General features: G+C 33.4%; 1 protein-coding gene across 11 annotated transcripts in view; it reads left to right on the forward strand.

Moving 5' to 3' along the window:
* Positions 1-13,510, forward strand: part of LOC126908328 (jouberin-like) — a 71,005-nt gene that overhangs the window by 30,546 nt on the left and 26,949 nt on the right. For all 11 annotated transcript variants that reach the window (XM_050690279.1, XM_050690278.1, XM_050690269.1 and 8 more), the window contains one exon: positions 6,162-6,378. In XM_050690279.1, coding sequence (XP_050546236.1) covers positions 6,162-6,378 — 217 coding nt within the window. The remainder of the gene's footprint in view (positions 1-6,161; positions 6,379-13,510) is intronic.

Here is a 13,510-nt window from a genome sequence, read left to right on the forward strand (position 1 = left end):
AGAATGCTAGTGGTTGCCATCCTTGGTCGGTGAGTTGTTGTAGAACTGCGCCAATTGTGAGATCCGATGCGTCGGTGAAGAGTCCCAAGGGTAGTTTTGGATCCGGATGCGACAGGAGAGTCGCGGTAGCCAGAGCTTTCTTGCAGTTTTCGAAGGCTTGGATGCCGTCAGGAGTCCATGGAATCGGTTTCTGTCCTTTGGCGTCTTTCCCTTGCAAGTAGGTGTGCAGAGGTGCTTGGAGATCGGCAGCATTGGAAAGAAATCGCCTGTAGAAATTAATCATGCCTAGGAACCTACGTAGGGACTTGACGGTTTGTGGCTGCTTGTAGTTGCTGATGTCCTGGACTTTCGATACTGGCGGTTTGACACCCGTGGAGTTGACGGTGTAACCTAGAAACTCGATCTCGTCTACCCCGAAAACGCTTTTAGTGACGTTTATCACGAGGCCGTATTTTTCGAGTCGCTCGAAGACTAGGCGGAGATGTTCTTCGTGTTCTTCTTCCGTCTCGGAGGCTATCATGATGTCGTCTATGTAGACGTATACGAAGTCAAGATCCCTCAGAACTTCGTCGAGAAAACGCTGGAAGGTTTGGGCTGCGTTTCGAAGTCCAAAACTCATCAGTGGAAATTCGAAAAGGCCGAATGGTGTTGTAATGGCAGTTTTCTTGATGTCGTCGGCTGCCACAGGGATCTGATGGTAGGCGCGTACCAGATCAATTTTCGAAAAGATCTTCTTCCGCGCGAGCCGTTGGGAGAAATCTTCGATGTGCGGAATTGGATACCGGTCTGGAATGGTCCGTGCGTTCAAAGACCTGTAGTCGCCACAGGGTCGCCATTCGTCGTCCCTTTTGTGCGCTAGGTGAAGCGCCGAGGACCAGCTGCTGTCGGAAGGTCGAGCAACACCCATCTTCACCATGGTCTCGAACTCCTTCTTGGCGATGGCGTACTTATTTGGTGCAAGTCGCCTGGGTTTGCATGAAACAGGCTGCCCTGGAGTGGTGCGAATGTGATGGACCGTGTTGTGCTTCACCTCGGTTGGCAGGCCGCTAGGTCGCGTCAGACCAGGGTATTTTTTTAGTAACTGGTGGTAACGCGACTCGCCGTTGAGCACCTTGATTTGTGGCACCTCACATTCAGCCGCAGGCGTGCCTGGTGAGGAAATCGTGGTGTTTGGGTCGACAAGGCGCCGGTGTCGCAGGTCAACAAGGAGTCCATAATGTTGTAGAAAGTCCGCCCCGAGTATAGGTTTCGACACATCTGCGATGATGAAGCGCCAGGGAAATTCTCGCCGTAGACCGAGGTTCAAGGTTAGGTTGATTCCTCCGTAGGTGGCGATGTCTGAGCCGTTTGCAGCGCTGAGTGTGTATGAAGATCGAAGGGTGCGAGTTGCAGTGCGTGAGCGAGGAAAAACACATACGTCAGCACCTGTGTCGATCAAGAATCGGAGTTGGGAGTTGGTGTCGGTTATGAAGAGGCGGCTTGTTTTCGGGCTCTTGTCATCTGTTGCCGCGTTTAATGACTGCCCTTCTCGTTTCCCTGGTTGAATTGGCAAGGTTGGCTGCATTTCTTCGCTTCCCTTCCATATGTGTGATGGTACCAGCAGTATTCCTTCTCGGATTGACGTGAAGAGTGGGAACGGGATGACGAGCGTGAGCGTGACTGGCCGCGATGAAAGGATCGGTTCCGACCTCTGCGAGGAGTGTTGCGTTGGGCGAGTGCTGATATTTCTTCCCGCAGAGTGAACGTCAGCTGGGCCATTTTAACGTTGAGCAACGCGTCGATTTGTGCGTTAATGCTGGCTAAGCTGACGGCCTCAGCGATTTGCGGATGAGGGAGAGTCGCGTCAGCTATCACATCGGCCAGCTCCGACAATTTTTCTAGCTCGGCGTCCCTCTGAGCAGCCAGGGCCACCTGCATCGCTTGTGGAAGTCGGCTGATCCAGATGGTCTTCAGCATCGAGTCCGGAACAGATGTACCTGCAAGGTCACTTAAATACCTTAAAAATTGTGAGGGCTTGCGATCGCCCAGAGTTTCCTTCTCCAACAGCTGTAGTGTTTTCCGTTCCTGAGAGGTGCTCAGCCGTTTGATCAGCTCTTTTTTCAGATGTGTGTAAGGCTCGGCTGCTGGCGGGTTGAGAATGATGTCGCGGACCTCGGTTTGGTATTTTTGGTCGAGTGCACCGATGATGTAGCCGAATTTGGTATCCTCTTGGACGATCTTGGATACCCCGAAGCTTCGCTCCACGACGGCAAACCACAATGTAGGGTCCTCTGGGTTGAATGGCGGGATGCGGACACCTATTGCGTTCACGTTGGCGTTGGCGACGGCGTTGGTGTTGACGTTTTCCATTTTGATAGTGGCTTCAGCATCCGGGTTNTTGGTGTTGACGTTTTCCATTTTGATAGTGGCTTCAGAATCCGGGTGTTGAGCGTTTCTTCAGATCACGTCGAGGTCACCAATTGTGGGAAATATTATTTATTACAACAGTAAATTTACAGTATAACAAATAATAATTTAAACTGATTAACTATAAACAATGAACAACGAACAAAATGAACAATTTATGAAAATGATAACTGATGACTGATCACTGGACACTGTGGTTTGATGATTGATAACTAGGAGCAACGGTCCCACTTCTTATATAGGCGGTAGAATGTTCCAGAACAATCGACCGCCGAAGAATCTTCTAGAGGCGGCGGCGGTCGAACGTTCTAGAACATTCGGCCGCCACAATTATAAATTTAAAAATCGCTAATTTTCAAAATTTTTTCAATTTTTTTTCTAAAAACTGCCATAACTTTTTCAAAATTGACCGAATCAATATAATTTTTTTTTATATATGCTTGATGTCTTTACCTATCATTTGGTATATTTTTTTTATAAATTTAACTCTACCTGCCCACAGGGGGGGGATTTAAAATGACAACTTTTTCACAAAAAATAAACATTTTCAACTTAACTTTTGAAAGTGTCCCGGAAGGTCTGACACTTTTATATATATCTTAAATTAAAGCTAATGTAATGTACTTTATTATGAAAAAATAAAAATTTTACCTCTGGACTTGTCTTTATGGTGAAAATGGCTACCAAATGCTATTTTCGTATGAAAATTCTTGATTTTATTTTTTGCATTTTTAACATTATAATGCTATAACTTATTGAAAAGTGTATGGATCAACACAATTTCTTTATGAGAAATAATATTTTTTAATAATCTCATTTTTCATTCAGGATATTAATAAGAAAATAGAAAATCATGTAGCTTTTGGAACAATCCACCAATTTTTTAAAATTAAACACTATCTAAAGATTTGCATCGAAGCTTTTTTTTTGTTAGTGATTTTAATCACTGTTAGATATTATCTATACTTGTCTCAACTATACCACGTTCATACTGTACCGCAACCACACTATGCTGCCGTTTTAGCTTCGATGCGAAGCTGAGAAGGTATTAATTTTACCATGATGTGTGTTTTTTTTTTTATGTCTGTTACCACTTTTTCTCTGCTCTCACTGGACCGATTTCTTTCAACAATACGTCAAAAGATCACAAATCGTATCTAGTTGAAGACATTACCCTTAAAAATTGAAAAATTTTCTCTAGTTCCTCGCAAATGGGGGAAATCTCCAAAAAAATCACAAATTTAAAAATCGGTAAATTTTGTCATTTTTTTCACTTTTTTTTCTTAAAACTTCCATAACTCTTTGAAAAATAAACAAATCAACATAATTTTTTTTTCTACTAAAACCTTAGATATTTCCCTTTCGTTTGATATCATTTTTTTGAAGATCTAATACTTAACCTGCTCATTAGGGGGGATTTAAAATAGCAATTTTTATACAAAAACTAACTTTTCAACTTAATTTTTGAAAATGTTCCGAAAATACTGCGTCCTTTAAACATATATAAAATTAAAGCTTATTTTATGTACTATAAAATAAAAAAAAAAAAAAATTTGTCCCGACATCTTATCTACTATGTGCAAATTGCTGTCGAAATTTAAAAAAAATGTAATATTTGCGATACAAATCACCTTCTATAAGGATGTTTTTTGTACCATAACTTTTTCAAATATTAGCAAATCAAAATAATATTTTTTTATATTGAAACCTTAGGTAATTTTCTTTTGTTTGATATCATATTTTTTGAAAATATAACACTTATTCTGCTCACAAAGAGGATTTAAAATAGCAACTTTTTTTCAAAAAATTAACTTTTTCAACTTAACTTTTGAAAATGTTCCGGAAACACTGTCATTTTTATGTATATCTTAAATTAAAGCCTATGTAAATATACTTTAATATTAAAAAAAAATTTCGGACTTTATTTTGTTTTCATGGTGAAAACAGTCATCAAAGTTAATAAAAAAAAATACGATTTTTGTAAAAATATTATTTTTCATATTTTTAACTTCATAACGCTATAACTCTTTGAAAAATGTATGGATGAATACAATTTTTGTATGAGAATTAATATTTATATACCTCTTTAATTCGACTTACTTTTTTTTTTAATCGGACAATTTCCCTTAATACAAAGGGGTTCAAAACATAAAAACGCATATAGAATGTAGAACTTTTTCAACTTAATTTTTGAAAGTGTTCCGGAAATACTGACACTTTTATATATATCTTAAATTAAAGTTCATGTAAAATACTTTAATATAAAAAAAAAAAATTTTGTACTTTATTTTGTCTTCTTGGTGAAAATAGCTACTGTATTTAAAAATATGCTATTATTGTGTTAAAATTCTTGGTTTTGTATTTTATTTTATTATAAGAGATTACACTGATTTTCATAAATATTATATCAATCTAAATGACGTAGTATAAAAAATTAATCATATTTAAATTTTTTTGTTCCTTTGAAGTCGAGAAAAATAACTTTAAAATTTGAACTAGCTAAATTTCCATTTTTATTAAGTGACGAATGAGACGTACGGTTTTTGAGACGGTAATACTTGGGTCTTTCACGACTGTGGCACTGAATTTTTTTTTAATTCTTTTTTAGTTAAAAAAAAATTTTTAACTCATTTGATTTTTATCTCATTTTATATTTTACTCAATAACTTCAATAAATATCAAGGATTCCATTACTGTAGTCTCCTCTCGTGAGAAGAAATTCATATTAATATTATTTTACTATGTGGTTTTTTTTATGTAGCTATCATTTATTTTCTCAGCTCTCATTTGACCTACTTTTTTGACAAATTTTTTTTTTTTAATTAAACACTATCTACAGATTTGCATCGAAGCGTTTTTTATGATAGTGATTTTAATCACTGTCAGATATCATCTATACTGGACCCAACTATGCCACGACCCCACTGTGCTGGGTTTTTTTTAAACTATATTTATTTTTCACTTTTTAGTTTTTTATGACATTGCTGTTACAGTCACGGAATGTTTATTGTCAATTATCACTAGCAATAGATAAAATTTCTGTATTGCCAGTTAGTGTGTTAATAAACTCACAATAATGTGTCTTATTACCATTGATAATAAAGGCTATATGCTTGCTAATATCGTTATAAAAATCCAGTTAACTTAAAAAAATTTGAATCTTTAAATGTTTATATTTAATAACAAATAATACAAATTATTATAAAATATATATATAAAATAGTGTAATCGGTGAGTGGTGAGCGAGGTGAGGTGAATGCGTAACGACAGTCTATTCTCAAGGCCATATACGACGGGATACGCGACATAATAACACGTGGTGCGTGGAGTTAGAAACTTACAACAAACAACTAACATACATGTGAAACTAATATAAGCGTGTTAAAAAAAAAAAATTACTAAATTTGATCAAAGTTAAATTCTTGTACAATATGATTAGTTACTGCCATATGACTGATACTGTTAATTTGATTAATTCATATACTTTAAATACATATATGTTTAACTACGTTAATAATAAAATATATTGCATTTCTGCTATTTTAGCTTGAATAATGCACATTTAAATTACATATATTTTGTGATAAAAATCACCTATTATTTTTGTTTTTCTGTTTAGAATGACAGTGTTTATATAATAGATAATAGTAATACCACGGTTAAAAATTTCAAAATTGACCGTTGATGAGATTTTTCACCAAACCGAACATTATGTCGTATTTATTAAAGCTAATAAATGTTTAATACACTTTCAGATAAATTTTACGGTTCAAGGTTAGAAATATGTATCTTTCAAACAGATATTCTGAAAGTAGACACAAGAATAAAACATCCCAGTGTAATTATTCATTTTGTTGATCTTATTTTATGGGAATATTTGAAAAAGTCAAATAATGGCGATGTTGAAATAATAAAAGAGACATCTTATATGAATCCAGTATTAACTAAAGAATTTAATTTTAAAGCAAACAAGTAGAGTATTTATATATAATTTTAAAATAATATAATGAAATTAGTATATTTGAAAAATTAATAACATTCATGAATAAAAACAAAAATATATCCAATGGTTTAACTTGGTTTGTGACAATATACAGAATAGAAATTGTTTCGTTGTGTGATTATTCATAACTTGCCTAGTCTTGTTTCTATGAATCAAAGCATATTTTAAGAATTTTTAATTAGGCAGCTCAAATAACAATATTAAAAATGGATAATTTATTGGTTTTAAAATTGAGTATTAAGTTTCTTTATTTCTTATAAAGAAAAATCTTAATAAAATACACTATGCTCTAAAATTTTTTAATATTTGATATAAATAATTTATATATTTTTTGTATTATAAGTATATAAGATAAAGGTAAATATATAACATGTAAACTTGATAAGAATTCACCCATTAGCAACACTTGATATTTAAATATTAATCATTTATTTCTTATATATATAATTTTTTGAATACATGCAACTAATGAGTTTATAACAAATCACCTCATTTCTTTTTTAGTCTACAATGAGGATTTTTTAAGAGTATGGAGTATGGATAAGTTCTTTATTAAGGAATTGGAATGATTTTGAAATCGTTTAGAGAAAATTAAGTATTAAATGTATGCTTCTTCCTTAATAGTTTCAATAGCAATATCATTTTTAATGGTTAAGTTAGAGACATATGATGGAGTATTAGAGATTTGTTGAAGTGTTATATTATGGAACGATTGAATTCTGTTTGATTTTTTAGCAGTGCCCCAAAGTTGAAGTCCGTATGTCTAAATAGGTTTGAGTAGCGTTTTGTAGATTAAAAGTTTTGTTTTTAGACTAATAAAGTTATTTTAATTTAAAAGGATCTTCGAATGTCCATTCATTTATTAAGGGTTATCTCGTATTGGGAATATGATATGAATATGACTTCAGATTAGTTCTTCATCTAAGATGATTCTCAAGTATTTGAGTATCCGAATTGGAAATTGGGATATTATTTAATGTAACGTTATGATATATACCTAGTTTAAGTGTTAACGTTGTGTGAATTGATTTATTTTTCATACCACTTAGGCATAAGGTTAAGAAGTAATTGCAAGTTAGAGGAAGCAGTTAATGAGTCTACGCCAATGGACATAATAACTTTGTTATCAATAAAACCAGTAATAGATGTCTGTTGGAGAATGGGCTGATCAGAACTGTAAATATTAAAAAGTCAGGAAGATAAAATTCCTCCGTGGGGAACACCAGAATTAATTTTAGTAATACTAATTTGGCGGTTGGTAAGAAAGTAGAGCATAGAATGAGTGTAGCAGAGATGAAATTGCTATGATGAATAAGTGGAGTGACTAGAGAAGAGAGAATAAGGAACGAACATATAAGAGAGAATATAGGTGTGGTGTTAATCGTGGATTAGATGAGAGAAAATAGACTTAGATTGTTTGCTCATCTTATGAGGAGAGAGGAATCTGAAGCTGTAAGAATAGTTATAGCAATGAATGTTGAAGGAAGAAAAGATAGAGGAAGACCAAAATAGAGATGGAGGGGTGTAATGGAATGCGATATGAGGACAGCTGATATTGGTGATCGTATCAAGTGGAAGTTACGATAAGGATGATCGACCCCAAGTTGTTGGGATTAAGCCGAGGAAAAAGATGAAGACTAGATGTAGAGGAATAATACTTGACCCAAAAGTGAAGGTCAGATAGGTATGATTAACTAAAAAGAATAGGAGAGTAGAAAAGGTTTTTTTAGCTTAAATAAAAACCTATTGTGACTGACATGATCAAATACCTGTGAAATATCTAAAAAAAATATAAGTGAAGTATTGATTTTTTTCCAGAGTTTTAGTATCTACCATTTGGTATATTTGATATATTGTACTACGTGATGCTCGAAACCCAAACTAAATATTTAGGAGTATGTTATTATCTTTAACATGCTGTATTATTCTTTTTAGAATAAGTTTTTTAAGTATTTTTGATAGGAAAGGCAGGAGATTAATTGGCTTAAAGAAGGTAAGGATGTCCGAAGGTTTATTTGGTTTAGCGAAGAAAATTATTTCTGAGAATTTCCACAGAATAGAAAAGTATGACATTCTTAATGTTGCATTAAAAATATAAGCTATAAAGATAATTGATTTTCTAGGAGACATCTGACGACTTTAGCAGTAATTAAGTCATAGCCAGGCGATATTTTTAAGGAATACTTTTAAATTGTCTGTTTGACTTCATTTGGTTTGAAGTACATTTCCGAGACACTATTGGAGTAGGATTCCTTTAAAAAGCGTTTACTTCAGTAGAATGTTAAGGTATAAGTATATCATAAGGTTGAAAGGTTTGGCGTAAAGGAGATTTAAACATCTCAGCTTTATCTGTCCTAGTGAAAGCAAATGAATTGTCAGATTTCTTTATAGAAGTTGAGTGTTTTGTTTAAAGTAGCTTTTTAATTTCACTTTATAATCTTCCATTCAAGGAGAATAGTTAGTTTTATTTTCAAGATTATCAGACTTATGTTTAGCCAATATTGTTTTTATTGAGTTATCTAGTTTATTATATGTACTTTTATGAGTTGGTAGTTGATTAAATTGGTAGCATTCTTTGGCGTATTTTTTTTCGACTATTTATAAGCATACTTGATTAGAGATAAGGTTAAGAATTAGGGGTAAGTTAAGCCTATTGGTTTTGTATGGGTTGGTTGTCTGTAGGTTCATTCTATCAGAGAAAATTATTGACGACAATCAATTCAATTAAGCCCGAGCATAAACGAACAAAGTGAATAACGCCTATTACAATAACTATGAAAAACTTCTAAACAATGTTTCAAGGCTATTTTGAATTTATATCTCGGCAGCCCAAACATGAGTTAATCTGATATTGTACAAAATGAATGAATACCAACATCATCAAATTTTTAGTAATAAGTTTCTTAAGCTACAATTATCCTTAACTCTACTTCTTTCCCCATCATTTTATTTTTATTATATAATTACAATTGTTATCAATGATTCGTGGAGGGAAAAAAATAGATAAGTGTGTGTGTGCCTGTATGGCGGTTCTAGTGAAACATTTTTTTTAGTGTTACACATATAAATATCTGTTTTTTTTTTTTTTGCAATATTCCTTAATAAAGAGTGTGTTTATTTCATAATATAGTTATTCTATAACATTTCAGAAGTGGGATTATTTTTAAAACTAATATTCGGTATATTAGTTCTACGCTTACAAAGTGGAGGGGAAATCGAGTGCGGGAGTTGTATTAATTAGCAAGTGGTAGAGTTTTGGCTTTTTATTCACCAACCTGAGGGTTAAGGGTGCGAAGAGAGTACCGAGAAAAACAGGTACATTATTTCTTTTGTTTTTGTTTGTCCGATCGACGCGAATGGCCGATTTGAATTTACAGTTGTTTAGTAAGCTCGAGTGTAAGAGCGTCTAAGTGAGGTTAGGCAATCTAGTGTTGCTTGGAGCTACAGTATCACGGTGTAACGGTGGTCACGCCGCGGTTGATAACGCGAATCAAAACGTATTAATTTATTATAAGTGATAATATTCGATTTTCGGTTCTCAGGGCACTAACGGTTATACGAATTAGTTGTTTATTTATTTATTAATATTTTTTTTGTGTGTGTTGTTTTCGTTTAAGAAAATAATTTGTGAGTGTTCGGTTCCCAGCGAATAAAATGACTGATGAGGAAACAATACGCGCACGAACATACACCGAACTTATTAAACTTATAAATAATCTGAAGGCCCAGGTGGATGGATGTCTTACAAAGTGCTACATCGACTTCCTCTACTGTTGCAGCTAGTGAGTATGCGAGACTGAATACAGAACCAATATCTCAAATGGAGTATACAGTAATACCGGATCTCAATCAGTCTGTGAGACCGTTCACTGGCCGGGAAGAGCCACACATAGCTGAAGACTGGCTTAGATCAGTGGGAAATTTGGTGGATATAAATATGTGGCCTCTGTCATTTAGGCTACAATTTATTCGAACAAATTTGCGAAGAACTTGTTTATTGACAGAGAGTTTTTGAACTGGTTAGATTTTCAAAGTAAATTTAGAGGCACATTTATACGTGAAATAAGACTATCGGAACGTTGGGATGTCATGCAGCATCGCGTTCAAGTCAAAATTGATGAGGTTAAGGAACCTTTAAAGTTTATGGTAGTGGATTGCAATAAACAGAACCATGATATCATAATCGGTAGAAATTTTACAGACCGGGAAGGAGTAACTTTTGTAAAAACTATAAATGGATTACATTTTGGATATGGAATTGAATTCCCATTTGAGAAAGAAGCAATCATTGATGACAGCATGGAGGTGAAAAATCAAGAAGTACTAATTGTTCAGAAGGTTGGCGGTCTAGAAGAAATTACTATGGACAAGGCCAACTATAATTCTAATTTCAACCAGAGACAAGTAAACGAACTTGTTAATTTGCTAAATGAGTTCCGAATATGCTTTGCGTTTAGTTTACAAGAGTTAGGGTGTACTAGTTACTTGACTATAGACATTGTGGATACAAATTTGCTAGTGGTAAGCAAGCTGTATAGAATCAGCACTTCAGAAAGGAGAACAATTGACTCCATAGTACAAGAATGGAAAGATGAAGGGTTAGTAACTGAAACTAAGTCACCTTATGCATCACCAGTTCTACTTGTGCCAAAGAAAGATGGGGAACAACGTTTTGTGATAGATTACAGGAGATTAAATGCTCAATCGGTCAAAAAAAATTTTCCTACGCCAAATGTAGATGACCAGTTAGAAGCACTGTGCGGATCTACTTTATTTACAACATTAGATTTGTCAGCTGGTTATCTGCAGGTAGATAGTTGACTGAAGCTGCAAAAGAAAAAACTGCGTTAATAACACTTATAGAGACTGGTCAATTCGAGAGAATAGTGATTGGGTTAGCAAATGCACCATATGAATTTTGCAAGTTAATGCAACAAGTGATGGGAAATCTAAGAAATAAAATAGCAGTATGGTACATGGATGATGTATTAGTACCAGCATTTGATTTTGGTGATATGATGAGACGATTAAGATTAGTGTTCATAGAATTGAAAAAGGCAAAGTTAACACTAAAATTGCGTAAGTGCCACTTTGGATGTGAAGAAGCGACATATTTAGGTTTTAATATTAGCACTGATAGTATTAAACCTGGACAAAATAAACTTGACGCTGTAAAAGATTTTCCTACACCAAAAAGTAAGCATAATGTTAGACGTTTTTTGGGTTTAACGGCTTTCTTCCGCCGGTTTATTCGCAAATATGCAGAGAAGGTTAAAACGATAAGTGATTTACTTAAAAATGAAGCTGTTTATGTGTGGAAGAATGAACAAGAAGAAGTGTTTCAACAGTTGAAAAATGCATTAACAGAGGAACCAACTCTGAAACTATATGATCTGTGTGCAGTGACAGAGGTACACTGTGATGCCAGTTCAATAGGATTAAGTGGTATGTTGTTGCAACAGGACGTTGATTGCAAACTGCGATTAGTGCATGCTGTTTCCAAAAAGACGACAGATGCCGAAAGCAAATATCATTCGAGCCATCTTAAGTTAATGGCAATAGTTTGGACTTTAACTAAGTTAAGACATTTATTGATTGGTATTCATTTTGTTGTAGTTACAGATTGTCAAGCATTGGTCCATACCCACATAGCAATTTCAATATATTAATATTGTCAAAATATTCTTACAAAATACTTTTAAAAATATTTTGAAGCAAATATTGTGACAATATCTCATAAATATAATAAAAAATATATTCTATTGAAATATTTCTATAATATGCTCACAAAATAATTTTTTAAATATTTGTTTATGTATATTTTGAGAATATATTAAAGTGAATAAATACAGTATATTACACTGAAAATATTTCTACAATGTACTTAATAAATATCTTATTAAATATTTGCTTATAAATATTATGAAAATATATTAATTAGAATAAATATAGAATATTTAACTCGAAATATTTGTTGAATATATTATCAATATAATTTTTTAAATATTATAAATATATATCTTGTTGGCCAACTGAGGTAACTTAAGAGACACAAGCCATCCTCTTTTCTCCCTTTAGTTACATCTTTGGATGGTATTGGTATCTAGTTATATAATACTTATGTATTATATATACATATTCCTAAATCCTTAATAAGTAAACAGCCATTTTCTCTAATTAGTATCAATTTTAATTAACCTAATTCAATTAAACTAAGTAAGTCAGGGACAGTATAAAAAACCTTGTTGCTATTATTTGCAAGCCTATCGAGTTAAAAAAATTTTAGTTTTATCAACGCAATTATATCTTATTATTGTCCTGTGAAACTTTAAATCCTAAAAAGTTTTTTTGCTATAATTAGAATGTATTTTTATATTATCAAAAATATAGGTCAATTTCTAACTTACAAGGAGAGATCATGGTGATGGGATCGCTGATTTTCAAAAAAATTATATGAATGTAATCTAAATTAAATATAAAGTTGAATTTACTTTGAATTTTTTTAAACGAGAAAACTGACAAATAACCATTTGAACTACCTTAAATAGTCTTTTTTATCCTCTCACAGTCGTAGCAACCTGTGGGTCAATTGGTAACGCACGAGTCTGAAGCACTTGAAGTTAGGGGTTTAAAACACGCGAAGCGGTCTTATTTTTTGCATTTTTTGAATATATTCATAAAACATTTTAAAAATATTGTTATAATATTTTTTTATAATATTTTAGAAATATACCTTTAAAATATTCTGAGAATGTAATATTTGCTGTCAAAGTATATTCTGAGAACATTGTGAGAATATTTCAAAATATTCTGGTTATATTCTAGAAATATTTTAATATAAAAAATAAATATTCTAGGAATATTCTAGAAATATTTCATTGCTATGTGGGTATGAACAGTAAAAAAACAGAAACCCTCAAATTGCCCGTTGTGCAAGTTTGCTTAGTGAATTCAATTTTGAAGTTCGCCATAGGCCGTTGGAGGCTATGCAGCATGTTGATGCATTAAGCAGAGCTCCTGTGGATCCAGCACAGGTGAGACTATGGATCAAATAATAAGCGAAAACTTGGAGGTATTAGTGACAATGAGTGAAGAAGAATA

Source organism: Daktulosphaira vitifoliae, unplaced genomic scaffold (assembly GCF_025091365.1).
Source record: "Daktulosphaira vitifoliae isolate Bord-2020 unplaced genomic scaffold, ASM2509136v1 Scaffold_5, whole genome shotgun sequence".
Classification (NCBI taxonomy): Eukaryota; Metazoa; Arthropoda; class Insecta; order Hemiptera; family Phylloxeridae; genus Daktulosphaira; species Daktulosphaira vitifoliae.